This window comes from Ambystoma mexicanum, chromosome 3p (genome assembly GCF_040938575.1).
Source record: "Ambystoma mexicanum isolate Mex_15411 chromosome 3p, UKY_AmexF1_1, whole genome shotgun sequence".
Lineage (NCBI taxonomy): Eukaryota > Metazoa > Chordata > Amphibia > Caudata > Ambystomatidae > Ambystoma > Ambystoma mexicanum.
This window is the reverse complement of record NC_090925.1, coordinates 159,270,956-159,289,307: the sequence shown is the minus strand read 5'-3', so window position 1 is coordinate 159,289,307 and position 18,352 is coordinate 159,270,956. Positions and strand designations below refer to the sequence as shown.

General features: G+C 47.5%; 1 protein-coding gene across 2 annotated transcripts in view; it reads right to left on the bottom strand.

The window, feature by feature from the left end:
* Window positions 1–18,352, bottom strand: part of LOC138580191 (alpha-2-macroglobulin-like) — a 574,708-nt gene that overhangs the window by 441,405 nt on the left and 114,951 nt on the right. For both annotated transcript variants that reach the window (XM_069650528.1, XM_069650529.1), the window contains exon 5: window positions 13,744–13,852. In XM_069650528.1, the coding sequence (XP_069506629.1) occupies window positions 13,744–13,852 (109 nt within the window). The remainder of the gene's footprint in view (window positions 1–13,743; window positions 13,853–18,352) is intronic.

The window sequence follows — 18,352 nt, the reverse complement described above, 5'->3', positions numbered from 1 at the left end:
AATGTTATTTTGGAGGGGAAAGCAGAGTAAAATCAAAAGGTAATGTGATGTAACTGGGCTTTCTATATAGTGACTTCGTCCATTGTGGGCACCCTTTATGCAGTACAAAAGTGATGGATATAAGGCTTTGAATTAATTATGACTGCCCTTGTTGCTCTGGGCAGCCTTCTATGCCTTTATTAGTTTGAGCTATTAGGTGGCAGTGTTAAGATGGATTTCTGAACTCTGACCTGGAGGGCAGATGTTCAGGAGGCCAGCCTAGTTTCTTGGAACAGGGTAACCTTTTGGACAAGCCAGATCAATCAAGGTAGCTTGGTGGCGGTCAAGACTAGGTCTCAGGAGGGGTGAGGGTGACTGAAAGAACTCAATGAGCACACAGAATAAAGGACACTTACAAATCACTCCCAGTCAGGTGTATATATATAAAACGTATATGTACATTTATTTCAAGGCCTTTGAAAGTTAACCACACAATAATATTCACAGTACTAATGATAAACCAATACACTCTAATCAAAATACATATATACAAGACCAAGGGGCCTAAAGGGTTAAATCTACGAAATGGGTCCACAACCTAGAAAGGGGAGGAAGCAGGTGGTGCAAAGAGTCTGTAGGCAATTCGACATCAATCACAGTCCTAACTGAAAGTCAGTCCAGTCCCCAAGATGAGGGGAGCCTATTGCTCAAATGTACTTGCAGTGCTGGCGCACGCGGTAGTTCAGATGGGCAAAACGGTCTCAACAGGGCAGAGCAGGTTGCAAGACTTGGGAATAGTTTGCTAGTTCGCACTAGCAGTGGAAAGGAGAGGGCCCCCCAGGGGCCACTCGTGCGTAAAAATGGATGGATGCACTAGGGGCCACTAGTAAGGGTCGTTGTTACTTACCGCCCCTAGGTGCACTCCGGACCAAACTTCCGCAGTCGAGTCCACTTCGGTTGCAGGTTCAAATGCGACAATTTCTGCGTCTCTGCGGCTTTCAGCGGTGAAGCTGCAGCGTTGATTCCCAAACGGGACAGTGGCGATTTCTCCGCTGCTGGTGGATGGATCAGGCCAGTTTCACTGCAGCACGCTTCAGGTGCAAGAGGGGCACAAAAGCAGTGCACCTGCAAAGTTTGTCACCACGGCTGCGTGACACGGAAACCGCATGTACTCTGGTTCGGGCTCTCTCTCTTTACTCCAGACCTGGGTATGCCAAGTGTACGAAATTCGGTGTGAGAGTGCCGTGAATACAGAGCTTACAGGATACCAAGTTTCGAGGGCCTCCTCTAAAAGGCAGTGGAGACAGAGCAAAGGTCCTGCGAAGCTGGTCAGCCCACTGGTTGGCCCAGGGACACTTCTGAGAAGGCTTACTTCCAGGGTTTGATGAATGTGCCGATACTAGTTAGTCCCACTATTCCAATGGGTCGAAGTGTCTTCGCAGACCTTCTAGGACGATCAGATGCAGAGGGGTCCAGCGGGATGACAGCGGGCCCAGGGTGCCAAAACCTCCAGTGGGTCACCAGCGGTTACTCGACTCGGCTTCTTGGTTTCAGGATACTTGGATCCTATCCTTTGTTCAGTGAGAACTTCAGAGATCAACATGGTATGGCTGTTTGGGGGCCTCTCTTATCCAAAGTCTCCTTCACGCCAAAACGAAGGTGACCCAATGGGAGATCTGCTCACATACAGGCACACCATACGTGGACCAAGCACGGACAACAGTGGTCCCAGGCATTCACCACGCTCTAGACTCTCTGGCACCCAGGATGTGTATTGGACTCAGACAGTCCAGCCCACATCCTGGAAGCAAACACAGAAGGCATGCAGAAGCCCGCGAAAGCTTGGCATTTCGCTGGAGAATGCATGCCCAAATAATGACTGACCCGGGTCGACTCGACCTGTGGAAGGTGAAGGAGCAAGATGGCCAAAGGACAGGACAAAGAACCTCGTGGCATGGCCATTTTGGAGCCAGGCCACCTATCCGTGCCAAACGCAGTTAACGCGGTTAACATGGCAGGAAAGGGTTAAAAATACACGAAAAGATAAGCTGCCACCAGCCCTGTCCATAGCACATGCGCACTTCTCCTAAAAATTCCTTCGAGAGTATCTAGGGCCTTTGGAAATGACTAGAGACCCCCAATGCACTGTACTGAAAGGTATTTTGTGCATTGGTAACATGTTGCTAAAAAGTTGCAACATGCACAAGGACTAAGGGAAACAAAGCCTCCCAGTGACTGTCTTTAAGGGCATGTCAGTTTCCCCATAACAAAGTGAGCGAAAAGCCCAGTGGAGTGCAGCAGAAGGCTGGGCTCCACTGGTAAAGTCAGACTATGGTGTTCAAATCAAAGCAAAAAGTTGGGGGTTCACAACTGGAAGGTAAATTACACATGGAATGGATATCTTTCCTAACAGGCAGCACCACCTATAAGACAAACAATTGCATTAGAGTACTGATAGGGAGAATGGCATATGAGGAGGGACACAAAGCTTGTAGGCGTTGTTTGGCAATTTGCCCACCCATTGACTGCCCAGGGCTATGCTAATCCCGATGGCCATTCCCACCCATTCCTGCCTCTTCCCAACCCAAACACCTCCTTATGGGAAGTCTTTGAGTTTGCTTTACTCAAGCCTTACCATCAAACTCTGCACTCAAAGTGCCTGCCTTTGCTTTTTCCAAAGCAGTCTTCTGAGAGTTATTGACTTAATTGGAGCTGTAAACATGCTAATGGTGTAACAGAATTGTCTTCACCAGGACTGCATTCAGCCACTCAATTTACAACCACTGTGCGTGTCCTTCACGGAAGTCCTGTTAAAAACAAGCATTTGCAAAGCCAACAGTTTTAGCTTCTGTATAAATATTAGGCATTTGCCAGGCACTGCTATTAGATACCCAGGTACTCACACCATTCTGCACCTGCTACCATCATTGCCCAGTTAATACCTCTATGACAGTACCTGGAAAGTGCCTTTCCCATGCCTACACAGAATCCCAAACTGTTGGAAATTCAAAGTTTGTTTTTTATTCCGTCTGCCCCTTAACCGAAGGGCATCAGGCATTTGCTAACCAGTGTTGGGCTTGCCAGCAGTGGCATGGATGGAAGTTTGCCTAGAGCAAAGCTAGTCGTTATGATCAATTTAAAACCTATCTACACGTTTTAGGTTGGGTGGAAAGGAAAGGATAATTAAAAAGAAAAAGGCCTGGACCATGCTTCACCAAAAGGACTTGCCTATGATGTCACATCTCGCGATGTCACTTCTCATGACATCAACTGGTTCAAAGGTTGGGCCATAAGGTTCAGCCCTGCCCTGGGAAATTAAAAAGTTGGCACCCATCTTGCAGCATGTAATACGAAATATGACAACATTCTCCTGGATTACAGGTTGAAAGAATGGTGAATAGATGGCAGTGAAGGGTGTACAAGCCTCCTGGCTATTGGGGTGATGTATATTTTTAAACATTCCTAGGTAATGTTCACAGCCTGGGACTCCTGATGAGGCCATATCCAGAGCCTAATGCACTGCTGTGGAGTCACGTGCAACATCAACATGTAGGGGAGAATGCACAGTATAGCAGCAGACCCTTGCAGGGGGCCCTTTATTTACAATACCAATGGGGTATTTACAGCCCCAGCGTTTGAGATGAGGGTCGGGGGCGGAGGGTCATGGTTTACAGTTCTAAGGGGGGATATACAGACCCACACTTGGGACCATTCACTGAAATTATTTTGTGACTGGAAAACAGCCTGAGGGAATCATTTGAAGCAGGTGTATTAACATGCACTGTATGTGTCGAATCCGGGGGGTGGAGGGAAGGGCGCAGGAGAAGAGAACCCAATTATGTGGGCCACGCAAAACAAGGCAACACTTGCAGTGGTCCCCCCAGGCACCTTCTGTTGCCCGCCAGCTCGAGAACAGTGAAAAGAGGGTCCCTGGAATGCCCCTCTAGGCCCCTATAAGCATGACAGCCCAAAGAGCCAGAAATGCAAGATGCCAGCCACTGTTTGGCCAGCCCGCAGGAGGGCCAGTGACATCTACATATACAAACAGATATTCTCTCAGACAACCATTCAAACCTTATCCAGCTGAGGTCTTCCTGGATACAGATGCCTCCTTGATCATGGATGGAGGTGCATCACTGGACCTGATCGACTAATGATAAATATCTAACTGTGCTGACGTCATCGGAGATACCACGATATACAGCGTACTCTAGATTCGCTAGAAGGAGATCTTCTTTATCTAACTACATTTTTTTTATTGTACTGGTTTATAGAACCCTTACAAAATATACAATCCAAACCGTAATTAAAATATTCAAATTATTAAAAAGCTGTACCAAACAATGCTATAAAATATTTCACATATTTCTAAAATTCATCAATTTCAAAAACTTAATGTCACCGTTCTTAAAAGAGCCATATTTTTACCACTACATTTGTTCTCTCCAGAATTCATCATTGTTAAGACATCCACTTTTATGTACACCACTTAAAACATGTGTTGCCTTAGTGATTGCAAGAGGGGACATTTAACAATGATGTGCTTCAGGGTCTCCACATAATTATTGCAATACCTGCAGTTGGTAACTGAGTCGAGTTTCCTGGTCAATAACATGTCACGGGTGTGTATCAACATAGTAGCACCCATCAGGGCATTTCTCGAACACAGATCGGTGTGGTCCCAGGCCGCTTATTTTCAAGAGTTACATTGTAACTACCCCTTCTGTCACAAGTGTTAATCCAGTTTACATAAGTCTTTTTCCCTGTAATATTGCTCCAGCCACTTATATAAGATTCAAATTCAGTCAACTTCCAACCTCAGAATGAATTGGGCCATGGCTGCGTCTCAGCAGAGTGTGAGCAGGAAGACGGATTCAATGGGAAACCATCAAACATCTGCTCCTATTCTGTGACAAAACTGGGTATAATAGACAATTGCACTTTACAAGTTGAATCGATCATTCCTTTGACTTTGCTGGGGAATCCCTCTGGTCGCGACTGATGGAACGTAGATATGTCTCACTGTTACTGGCACTTTATAGGTTTCTAAAGAAACGTTTTGAACTTTTGTAAGAACCATTTTAACAAAATGTGTTTTATTTATTTGGATTTTCTCTAATGTTTTTAAGATTACAAAGTTGTGTATATCAGAAGATTGAACATATTTCACACTGGATTCTAATATTTCTGATTTTCTAATGATGTATTTGTTCAAGTTTTATGTACATGAATTCATCTACTATTATATTGCAAAACCAAATTACAATAAATAAATAAAACAGTAAGTAAACAGGAGCGAGTATTGTGCCCCTCCGCAGCATAAAATGACAACTTCTGGTCAAATAGGAAGCCCGCCAGCTAGTGATGGGAGGCCAGATAGGGACTGCGAGACTGCATGCAGTGTGTTCATTTCTTGACTGCTCTATACACACACATGCCCTAAATGGCCTTCAGCTTTACTCCGGCTCAGTCAGTTTAGTGCCTGTTGCACCTACACTTTCCGGCCCCACTGGCACCACCTATTGGCTCAATATTTCGCTAAAATCCGGAAGAGGGTTGGGGAATCCTGCCACCAACCCCCTCCCCCCTCCTATTAAATTCATGACCAGGAAGAAGGCCAGAAACCATGGCAATCACCCATTCTATTTTGGACGAAATCCCAACAGACCTATGATTGACAAGTACGTCAAGAGGTATCCCCTCAGCCAGCCATACCGACCAAAGGACATACAGATCTATCCATGCGTGGATGAAGAACCACAGGCTATGATTGGAGACAGAGGCTATGATTAGAGACACCTGTATGGATATCTTGGACTAAAACACCAAGAAGCCATGTTGCTGACATCGTTAGAGACACCATGACATAGCAGCATTAGACATGAAGCACATGCACTCGAATACATGAAGAACACAAGCGTCCAGGTCTATAGCTAGAGGACAGACACATATACATACTGTCATTGCTTTATTATTTTTGCCATTAGCCAAACGCAGCAACGCAGAAACCTCAAGAGACAAGAGACCCTGAGCAAAGCTTGCAGATGCTTACACAGGAATATCCCTATGGAACTGCAGGAGCACCATGGGACCTGACAGAGCCATGTGTGAATAACCTATGGAAATGTAGCATAGCATGGACACTGTAGCATAGCATGGACACTGTAGAAACCACATTATAATGTTTAGGAAAGTTACAGCAGGCCTCAGGCCCCTGAGCAAGAGATGAGCTGAGCTGATTTAGGCTGGACAAAAGCAAGACATGTGAGACAGGACCCGCAGCCAAGGTCAAGAGATATGGATGACATTCCAATTCTCACATGACAAAGGGACCAGATGCAGAAAAGACTAATAAATGCTCATAATTCAAGTACGTGGTCTCTGAACACTTGACGCAGCAGAAGCAGACAATGGACAGCGATCAGAGGTGGGAAAGATAGCCGGGCTCAGGCTACTAGACACTGGGCCTCATCACGAGTTTGGTGGTAACCCTTTAATCTGGCGGTCGCGCTATTTCCGCCGGATTTAAGGGTCCTCCAAATCAGAGCTTCGGCGGATTTCTCCCCAGCTCTTAGCTGGGGGGAAATCCGCTGAAAATTCGCGCTATTACCGCCGGCGGGAAATCCGCCAGCGGTAAGAGCACGAAAATTCCCCATTGAGCCCAATGAGGAATGGGGCATTCCCCAATGGGCTCAGTGGGGAATGGGGAATTCCATTACCGCCAAACCCGTGATCCGGCGCTAATAGCGCAAGGGGGTTTGGCGGTAGGGCTAATACCGCCGGCGGTAATACCACCAGCGTTACCGCCCAACTCGTGATGAGACCTCCCGACAGCAACAAGTATGCAACAGTATGCAACAAGTGTTGCGCAGGTTGGGACAGCACTCTCATAAGCTAAGGTGGTACACACATGTTACAATATAGACACAAAGTCGTCATTACCTTGAAGAGGTACACAGTGAGCTGAGAATCTTTGCAGATCTCAGGCCTGGGGACGTCAGCTCTAGCCAATCACAGTTTAGTACCCTAAGGGTGGGTAGCAATGGGCAAGAACCAATGGTATGTCCACAACACTGCAACAATGTTATAGTTAGTGACTTGGGGATGGAGCAGGCCAGACACCTGACACGTGGGGGCCAGTAGAGTAACATCTATAATGTCCTGTATAGGTGTCGTGATAAGCTGCTAGGCGCTTGCAGTAACCTGCATTTGCACTAACCCACTGAGCTATCTTGTGTGTATTAGAGCCTATTCGAAGCGTGGAGGAAAATGCTGACATCAACCAGGCCTCTCGAAATGGGTGAGCCTGCATGCTTGCAAGGGGTTAATTGCGAAGGCCTTTGCTGAAGACATAAAACATCTAGCATTTGCAAGAGGCTCTACGGAGCCCTTGGGAGCCAGGCACAGCTTTGCTCGTCTTCGCTCTGCGAGTCAGGTGCACTGATAAGGCAAGAATGTCAGATCTTCTCACAACACAGTCCCCGAAGCCTGGGAGCCAAGACTGGCTGTTTCCAGTCTTGTAACTTTCCAAGCGAAAACATGTTTACTGCCCGGAAGGGTGAGCCTAGAAGCTTCTCAAAGAGCTGACATGTCATGATGATTGACGTGCAGCTCCTAATAAGAGAACTATACTTGGACCAGGGAAGAGAGGACTCATCCTGGGCTGTTGGAAAGACGCGTGTACCAAGAAGAACAGTGCCTGGATGACCAGCTGTGCACTATCTGGGCCGAGACTCCTAGCATCACATCCCCGCTCTGGTGTAGGACTGTGGGGGCTTGGCCAGTCCTCCCCTCCTCTTCCGAGGAGTGCCGGGCACCTGTAGCGGCGAGGGTCCTGGGTATGATCAGATCGTGCCTTCATCTACATTTTATTAGGAGCGTAAAACCAAATAATTGCATATTCATATGTGATTGATAATTGCCATTATATAGCTTGCACTTTCTATTTCCACATTATTGGAAATTGCTGCTTAGTTCTCATTAGACACGGTAGATAATAAATGCAAGCATCATATATTCTGTGTGATTGGCTTTTTTCCAGACTGAGTTCATCGTGCGTCTTAAACCTTATTTGTGTGGGAAGGTAATTAGGAGTGATTTACTTTGCACAAAGGGCTGGATCCCAGGGAGGTGCGGGTACTGTTTATCACTACATTTGGCGCTGTGAGCAGGGTTTACGAGCACAATGCCATTCTGGAAAAAACATGGAAAAGATGAATGCAATGGGGAAGATAGTGCACTCTGTCACATTCCAGGATGGCCGGCATCAAATGCTTGGTCGGGTGTGGCAGATATTTTGCATCGGTACTCAGCACCGAGGGCATGGGACATGCTTGAAAATGATGTTTCCCCAGCGGTAATTAGTAAGTGCTTGGAGAGTTTACCGCTTGAGAAATGCAGAAGGGAGCTAAAGGCAGCAGGAAACATAGGCTGGTTATTCCTGCAGGCGCTCAGAAAGGTGCATGAGAATGAATTGCTTAAAGATGCGCAGATTCGCAAACTAACAGATGAGATTTCCCTGCTCCAGGAGCAACAAATCATTATGAGAGAGACCCTTGAATCGTCCGTTAAGCGGGCTGATCAGATGGAGGACAGGTGTGCCTCTTGAGCTGTGCGTGTAGCCACACACAAGCGCAGACAGTGGCGGGGCAATCCGTCAAAGAGAAGGATTCGTGCGCTAATTAGGAAAGATAACTGGGACCCAAATTTATTGTCGGTTGAAGTCAGTGATAGCGAAACTGAGCAAGCATATGACTGGAATGAATCTGTTGAAATTAGGCTTGCTGAATTAGATTGTTCTGATGAAGAGGAGCTGGAATGTGCTCCAAGGAAATGTGTTTATCCAGCGCGGCCGTTAATCACTAACAAGTCGAAAGGCCAAGCTGGCGGTGCAAATATTCAGAATACTAGGATTATACACAGACAGAGCTTTTAGAGATTGCTAAATTATTCAGACAGATGCCAGGTGAAGCACTTCTGAGGTGGTTCCTTCGCCTCTGGGACACGGGTGCCGATAGTATCTTCTTAACCCCAGAAGAACTGTTAAAGATGGGTTCACTCACTACTAATGTGATGTTGGGACAGATAGTGTGCGGTGCGCTCGGGAAGCAAGGCTCTCATTCCTTGTTTAATTGGCTTCAGACTGCCCTAATGACTCTGTATGGGAGTCCAATGGATGTGGAAGAGAGTTGGGGCGGTTGGCAATCACTAACTGAAGCAATAGATCAGCTTAGAGAGATGGGTTTATAGTGTGCACTGTACAGTGCAAATTTTGCAGGGCCTGACATGGAGTTGTTTACAGCTGGCATGCGCGCACGTTTGTTAAGAAATGCACCGAGTCATATGAAGGGCGCATTGCTTTCATTGCTGGGTCCAGCGCAAGGCAAAGCCATTGGTGAAGTGGCACTTCTGTTAGGGCAATTAGAAGGGCTGGATGTGCGTAAAGCAGCGCGCCTAGTGGCTGCAAACAATGATTCAGAGAAAAGGCGTGGCAAAAATGTAAAGTCTAAAGAGAAAACTGATACTGTTGAGATCACACGCAGACAAATGTGGGTGGACCTGCTAAAAGCGGGAATTCCAAGGGAAGAGATAGACGGTAAACCCACATCTGTGCTGCTTGAGAAATGGAAGAAATTGAAAAAACAGGGATCGGGAAAAACTAATCCCTCTGCACCCTCTGAAGAGGAGGTGTTGAAGCCCAAAGTGCGAGCAAAAGGTTTCCCTGATTTGGCAAAGGACAAGTGGGAGGTCCCAGACCCCATTTTTGATTGAAGGGCTGGCTCTGTCTTTGAGCTACGGTTAATAAAGAGAACTAGTCCCAGAGACAGATGCCCTTTTGTGCCACTTACATTGTATTTGGATGAGAAAGTAAAACATGTTTTGGCTCTACTAGACACAGGAGCTGAGGTAACCATTCTGAATGGCAATCCCAGTAAATTATCTTGTCCCAGAGTTTTGGTCAATGGTTATGGGGGAGCAGAAACTGTTGCAAAAGCCTTTAATGTAAAAATGTCAATTGGCGAGGGATTGCCTTTCACAGCAAATGTTTTGATTGCAGATATACCGGAGTACATCCTTGGCATGGATGTGTTGTTGGGCAAAAGTGTGACTACAGATTTAGGCGAATTTGTTTTTGGCAATCGAAAAATCTAAGTGAGAGTTGTTAACCCCGTTGTGGTTGGGCATGCCAAATGGTCCCCCTTGCATTTACCTCCTCCTGCTGAGCCAGTGTGCGTGAAACAGTACCGGTTGCCAGGAGGACATAAAGAGATTGGTGAAACTATTGAGTCATTGGTGAAAGCTGGCATAATGAGGCCGGCAGTCAGCCCATTCAACTCGCCGATCTGGCCTGTCCGCCGACCGGATGGGGCGTGGCGTCTGACGATTGATTACCGCATTTTGAACAAGAAGGTGCCGCCCTTAGCTGCGGCAGTGCCAGACATCTTCACCCTGATTGAAAACCTTACGAGAGAAGTGGGTGAATGGCATGTGGTCCTTGACCTGGCCAATGCATTTTTCTCCATTGATATTGACACTGAATCACAAGACCAATTTACTATCACTTGGGGAGACAGACAATTTACCTTTACTAAATTGCCCCAGGGGTATGTGCATAGTCCCACTCTGTGTCATGGATTGATTGCCAGAGACTTAAAGATGGTGCAGTTGGATGATGTATTTATTGCTCATTACATTGATGACATCATGCTGATCAGTGCTGAGAAAGAACATGTAGAAAACGCTGCTGAAAAGTTGATCACACACATGCAAAATCGGGGGTGGGCCATAAATCCCAAAAAGCTACAGGGGCCTGCTCAAGAGGTGAAATTTCTAGGTGCAATCTGGTCTGGGTCAGTTAAGAAAATTCGGTAATTGATATGGTTCAGCAGATGGCTCCACCAGCAGATAAAAAAGAGACACAAAGATTCATTGGGTTAATGGGTTTTTGGAGAAATCACATACCTCATTTAAGCCTGATTCTGAAACCCATTTACAAAGTCACCAGAAAGAAACATGACTTTACATGGGGCCTAGAGCAACAGACTTCCTTCCAACAGGCTAAAGACGCATTGCAAAATTACATCACGCTGGGGCCCATGACAAAAACTGATCCTTTTGAATTGGAAATTCTTGTCTACAATGACGTGGCTGTGTGGAGCTTGTGGCAAAAGCAAGGACAGAAAAGAGTGCCACAGGGGTTCTGGTCAAGGAAGCTCACAGATCCTATGACAAGATACACTCCGCTTGAGAAACAAGTTGCTGCAGTGTAAAGGGCTCTAGTTGAAACTGAAAGAATCACAGGCGGGCAACCAGTGACAATTTGCACAGAAATTCCAATCATGGGCTGGGTGCGTGACACTGCTGCAAGCGGGAAAAGTGGCAGAGCACAAGACGCCACTCATGTCAAATGGAAATGGTATTTACAGCAACGTGCGAAAGCTGGCCGCACAGGGGTTTCCAGACTGCAAGAACAAATGCTTGCAAGGGGTTAATTGCGAAGGCCTTTTCTGAAGACATAAAACATCTAGCATTTGGGTTTGGCGGTAGGGCTAATACCGCCGGTGGTAATACCACCAGCGTTACCGCCCAACTCGTGATGAGACCCACAGACAGCAACAAGTATGCAGCAGTATGCAACAAGTGTTGCGCAGGTTGGGACAGCACTCTCATAAGCTAAGGTGGTACACACATGTTACAATATAGACACAAAGTCGTCATTACCTTGAAGAGGTACACAGTGAGCTGAGAATCTTTGCAGATCTCAGGCCTGGGGACGTCAGCTCTAGCCAATCACAGTTTAGTACCCTAAGGGTGGGTAGCAATGGGCAAGAACCAATGGTATGTCCACAACACTGCAACAATGTTATAGTTAGTGACTTGGGGATAGAGCAGGCCAGACACCTGACACGTGAGGGCCAGTGGAGTAACATCTATAATGTCCTGTATAGGTGTCGTGATAAGCTGCTAGGCGCTTGCAGTAACCTGCATTTGCACTAACCCACTGAGCTATCTTGTGTGTATTAGAGCCTATTCGAAGCGTGGAGGAAAATGCTGACATCAACCAGGCCTCTCGAAATGGGTGAGCCTGCATGCTTGCAAGGGGTTAATTGCGAAGGCCTTTTCTGAAGACATAAAACATCTAGCATTTGCAAGAGGCTCTACGCAGCCCTTGGGAGCCAGGCACAGCTTTGCTCGTCTTCGCTCTGCGGGTCAGGTGCACTGATAAGGCAAGAATGTCAGATCTTCTCAAAACACAGTGCCCAAAGCCTTGGAGCCAAGACTGGCTGTTTCCAGTCTTGTAACTTTCCAAGCGAAAACATGTTTACTGCCCGGAAGGGTGAGCCTAGAAGCTTCTCGAAGAGCTGACACGTCATGATGATTGACGTGCAGCTCCTAATAAGAGAACTATACTTGGACCAGGGAAGAGAGGACTCATCCTGGGCTGTTGGAAAGACACGCGTACCAAGAAGAACAGTGCCTGGACGACCAGCTGTGCACTATCTGGGCCGAGACTCCTAGCATCACATCCCCGCTCTGGTGTAGGACTGTGCGGGCTTGGCCAGTCCTCCCCTCCTCTTCCGAGGAGTGCCGGGCACTTGTAGCAGCGAGGGTCCTGGGTGTGATCAGATCGTACCTTCATCTACATTTTATTAGGAGCGTGAGACCAAATAATTGCATATTCATCTGTGATTGATAATTGACATTATATAGCTTGCACTTTCTATTTCCACATTATTGTAAATTGCTGCTTAGTTCTAACTGTAGATAATAAATGCAAGCATCATATATTCTGTGTGATTGGCTTTTTTCCAGACTGAGTTCATCATGCGTCTTAAACCTTATTTGTGTGGGAAGGTAATTAGGAGTGATTTACTCTGCACAAAGGGCTGGATCCCAGGGAGGTGCGGGTACTGTTTATCACTACAATAGGTTATGACATACTCAATACCCAATCACTTGGCCTGGTAGGTTTTCTGGAGAAGGGCCCAGGTTGTGACGTCATGCTGACGCCATGGGGTAGTAAAACCAGCCTGTAAGCCGAGGAAGAGCGAGATGTGAATGGATTTTTCCTGTTCCTGATCCCTGTTGGTTTTGCCTGTAATAAACCGCGGTTTGAACTTGCCATTGACTGAGTCCTTCGTTTATCCTGGGGAGGGAGTTGGGCCCCAAGTCCCTCTGGCATACCTGGGGGTACGTCCCCAACAATCCCTGCATAGAAAAGCAGCTTTGCAGGAAGTAATGTTGGGAATTAGGTCAGGTCAGAGGGTGCTACTGTGGCTAGCAATGCTAATGCTGATCGCTTATAAAAACGGACTGATACAATGAAGAGGGGAGCAGGTGCCGGTGGTTTTTAAATGGTGGCACAGATAGGGGCCATATTGCAGAAATGTTGCACCGGGGACAAGTGTGGTTTTTCCCTGATTCAATGCATTTTTGCACCAGGCTAGTTTTGCCCAAGTGGAAACACGGTGCGTGTTGGAACGGCAACGGTGCAAAGTTTCTGCACATCGGACCTGCAGGTTTGGAATGCTGTGCACACACACGAGCGACTTCCAGCCAGACTCCTCTTCATCACTCGCTCTGCACTCGGCTGCCCTGTAGGTTTCACGCCACTAGTCCACTCGGGACGGCGGAGGAATACCCTGCACAGTTATCAATGCCACGCTGCCCTACATCTGCCCCCGGTGGACAGCCAGCCAGTGAATCATATGTTGCGCTGGCAATCGTGATAGTAAGATAATAGTGATCAGGGCATCTACTTACTTGGCTCGCACGTTGTCATCAATCCAGATTTCCGGGAAGGTGTCTCGTAGAGTTTCCATTACAGCAGTAGCAGCACCGGCGTCCGCTCTTGCCATTTCTAGGGACGGGCCTAGGAGACAGGTTGGGAAGAGCACAATATTAAATGTATTACTCAGATCTCACTTTACTCTACATAGCAGTTGCAGTATTACTGTCCCGTCGCACTGTACACAGCAGCTGTTATTGTTAGGCATCTTAATTGTAAACAAGGCGGGCACGCAGCCGCCACCGGAGAATCTGGAAGCAGTCGCCACCCCCATCTTTATATGGCTACCCAGGAGTCCCTTCTACGGAGAACATTTACCAGTTGGTGGTCTAGCTTCACATGATGGAGGCGTCTCCGTTTGCAGGGCCTACCTACCAAGTGCCAACCCTAAGACCAATGCATTGAGCTCCTGTCTCTAACCCCACAGCACCGGAGTTACCGTGTGTGCTGTTCCAAACTAAATGATCAAATCTAGAACCGGTCCTCCGCTCCCCTTTCCGTGGATCTGCAGCGCCGGGGGCCCACTGTTTCAAGTGAACTCCAGCATTATATATCTGGCTCGTATGATAAGATGTTGTGAGTTCCACACATTCTTCGAGGTGCGAGCGGGGTACAATAATACAGCCTGAATGTCTTTTAGAATTCCTGTTATCTTCATTGCGTGCATTTAATGGCATTTTGATTTTATTATTCACAACACATTTACATCTGCAATGCTCTCCAGTACTGGAGGGTGACTCTCCTGGGGCATGCTGGAACCTGAAGTTCCAACTCCTATTTTCAGAGAAAGTGGATTCTTTCTATTTCAAGAGATACCAAGTCTCTGAGGGGGAGACGAGCTCAGAGAATTCCAACTCAATAACTCTTTGGGTGGTACAATGGGTAGCAGGCTGACCAATCCAGCCTCCTTTAACATGTCCGCCCCACAAAAGGATGGCGAGTTTCCCCAATTCCACACAACGGCTAGAAATAAACGGATACCCCTTTGGTTGGTTACTTTGGCCCTTGCAAGTCATGTCAAACAGGTGTGATCTGTGACACGCGTGCCCTTCTGCCTGTTAAATAATATCCTATGGTTTCTACAGCCACTCGAGGGCTACGCACCCCAACTCTACCATGGGAACGGACCAGTCCATGCCCCCAAGCTTTCTACTAATGAATAGGTCGTTCTGCCCCATTTCTGAATTGTGAAAACACTGCTCTTAGCCCCCATCTGAAAAACATCGGTTTGGATGATAAATGGGTTGGAAAAGCTGGGCAGCATTGCGATGGGGGGGTGTCATAGTGCATGCTTCAATTGCCCAAATGCTTGCTCAGTTGATGCAGCCCACTGGCTCTGGTTTAACTTGGAACCTTTTGGTTAGTCTCATAGGGGGCCAGCAATGGTTGAGAAATTCAGTAATATTGTGACAAATCAACTTCCGGGGCACCAGTGGTCCAGGGGTGAATATCGGTTTCTATACCATCAATCAACCCCACACCTCTAGTACACCAGAAGGGATCTAAAAAAGATTGGAATACAAGTAAAATATAAGACCTTCTTGTCCAATTTCGATAACGTGGACGGAACAGCAGGCATATCTCTGCAAGGTTGTGGATCGTTGGTTATTTGCAACACAGCGAAAATACAATTATTACCCAATGATAAAAGGGACTATCCAGTCAAGGTTGTATACAAATATCTACTGTATTATTATCACAACAGACAGTTCCAGCACACTATATTTACACCCCACACTGCAAAGGAACACAAAGGAAAGGGATGCACTCTGGTTACTGACAGGAGGGTAGTTGGTAAAGTAATCGTCTTATAGTTCAAGATTATTTGGTTTCAACACCAAAGGGGCAAAGGGTCGTAACTGTCTCTAGGGACCTTCGGAGAAGGACCAGGGGGGCTGAACCACAATGTACCTGGTGCTGAAGAAATTCTTGGTGCTCGACAGTGTCGAGGCAGTTCCAGGGCACTTCGCAGCCCGTGAGACAGTTAGTGGCAAAGACAGCTGCGGGTACCAGGCGTCAGGCCGTTTGGCAAGTGAACATGGGTGGACGTCTGCAGGCTGTCTGGCATGGCAGCTCAGGGCCAAGAATCGTTGTCGCTGTGCTGGTTGGCGGATCTGGAATGCTGGTCGAAGCGTCTCAGACGGCTCTGGTGACTGCGGCGTGACAACAGTCAGCGGTGCAGCTGGATGCGGTTCGAGGACTCGACTGTCTCAAATTTGTCCTTAAAAAGATGGACGCTGGATGATGCTGGAGTGGCCCTCCTCTTAGCTTCTTTGCAGGGCTCATGTCCTTTCAAGGCAGACGGCCCAAATCTCAGGAGGGTGTTAGCAAGCAACAGCCTTATCCATTGTCCAGAGACTCTCCGGCACTTCCCACCTAGGAAGCTTGCTGTCAGAACATAGCAGGGCACGCTGTGTGCTGGCTGGGTACTGGTTCTGGAGCTGCTGGACGGGTCCTCTGAGTCCGGTATCTCCCCTCTGTTCCCTGGGATATGTTTAGGGGAGGGACTTTGCTTCCCTCTTGGAGCTCCTGGCCTTCCTTCACTGGCGGAAGATGTAAGGTACACTGTACCTTCAGCTTGGGTCCAAATGAGTCCTTCTTACTCCTTGCAAAGTCTTCAGATGATATGATCAGTGAGGGGCTCAGCCCACCTTTAAAGGCAAACGGGCCCCAGTGATTGGTGCAGGCTAAACCGACCTTAATGACAAATCCTGGAACCCCACCAACAATCTTCAGTGATGCTTCAGGTCAGAATCAGGGCGCTGGGCAACAGGCAGGGGATGGATGACAACATATCCTTCTAAGGTCCACCCATCTTCCTGTCTGCTGTACATCAAAGTGTCTCCCTAATTAACTGAGCCCTATGCGGCGCTTGGTCACAACATGGGCCTCCTTTGAAGTAGGGGGTTGGAGGCAGACTTTCGTCTCCTACAATTCACATACTTCCGGCTCTGAATGGAGTGATTCCAGACAGGACATTCACTGCCTTTCATACCAAGGAGGGGTGTTAGTACCAAGTTGACACATTGCATTACAAAGAGGTGTTGGTCTCTGGTCTCGATTGTTACTTCCTGCACCCAGGCCTTTCCTGAGGCCTGCTAATTAACATTCTTCAGTATTCGCCGCCACCAGCAAGGTGTAACGATGGAGATGCAAATCAATGGGGCCTTGAAATGCTAATCAGGCTGCCCACAGCCAGAGGCTTCTGATGTACCCACAGCTGTCAGGTGTCAGCTACACATGACAGGGGAGGGCGGCGCTAGTAAACTGTGTCCTCCCAGAGTACATGACTATTTTTCTGCTGTGCAGTTAGTGTGGAAAATATGTGCGGGAATGGCCCCACATATTGTCCAGAGGTTGATCTCCCATCATTCATTCTTTTTAAATAAAAAAGCCCAGGCGAGCGCACTCTCCCTGTGCGGATGGTAGAATTCCTCACAAATATCCCACAAGGCTCAGGACAGAATGTATTTCTCATATTGCTTCAGGGTTGAGTGTCCTGGATACTTTGTACTTTCTCTGTTTGAGGACGAACAATTCCCTTGCCCACCTACAAGCTTATGCATTTCATTGATGACAAGGCAAGGTGACATTTTGTTGTCCGGGGAGTCTCCTCAGAAGGCAAGAATCTCTGTGGAGGCGATTCACAGCGTCGACCCATGTGCAACTGTTTACTTCTATCTCATTCATGTGTGACCCAGAGAGGGCCTGATAGAGCTGGAGTACCGTGCCTGGCGGTCGTTAGTAGCAGCTGCACAATTTAGTCTGGACGTCAACACAGAACTCGCACAAACACTTCAGCGTGATGACAGCGGTTTTCTCCCGGTCTTCTCTGGGAAATGGTAAAATAGCCTGTCAGGGGGTGCAGTGTAGAGCTGTATTGTACTGGTCCAATCCAGTCAATCATTTCATCTATTCTTGGCACGGGTCGGCATTGAATATTGACATTTCTTAGACCTTGCAAAGGTCGGTCCAGCTTCCATTAGGTTTGGAAACCAAGACAATTTTGGACGATTACTGACGCAGAGGGCTTTATGAAACCAAGCTGGAGCATCTTTTGAACCGTCACTCTTGAGCCATCTGGTGTGCCTCAGATAGGCACTAAGGTACAATGTGACCAACTTCCTGGGGATATTCTCGATCCGGTGGACGAAGTGCTGTGCCCTCCCTGGTTGGTCCCATAAGGGGTGCGAGAAGTTTTGTAAAAAGGCTAAGAGATCCTCTTTCTAGATCACTGAGAGGTCTTCAGGAATCCGCTCCTTAAGGATTGTGGATTTGTGTACCCCGGGGAGAAGTGGGAGCCATCAGGAATAGCTCCTACGGTTCCCTCCAGGCTTTTCTCCAGTTCACATGGTTGACCTGACTGGTCTTTCTTCGGTCCCCATGCTGTATCCTCCAGTTGCAATCACTGAGCTCCTATGTGACAGCATAGGGGCCTTCCTATTGGGCCATAAGTTGTCTTGCAAACTTGAGCAACAACAAGCAATCAAGTAGAAAATAGACACGCCAGGAGATCTGGAATGCTTTCCATTACATTGGCAGCATAGGCAACCAATTGCAACTAGGGCACACACAGAGTGTTCA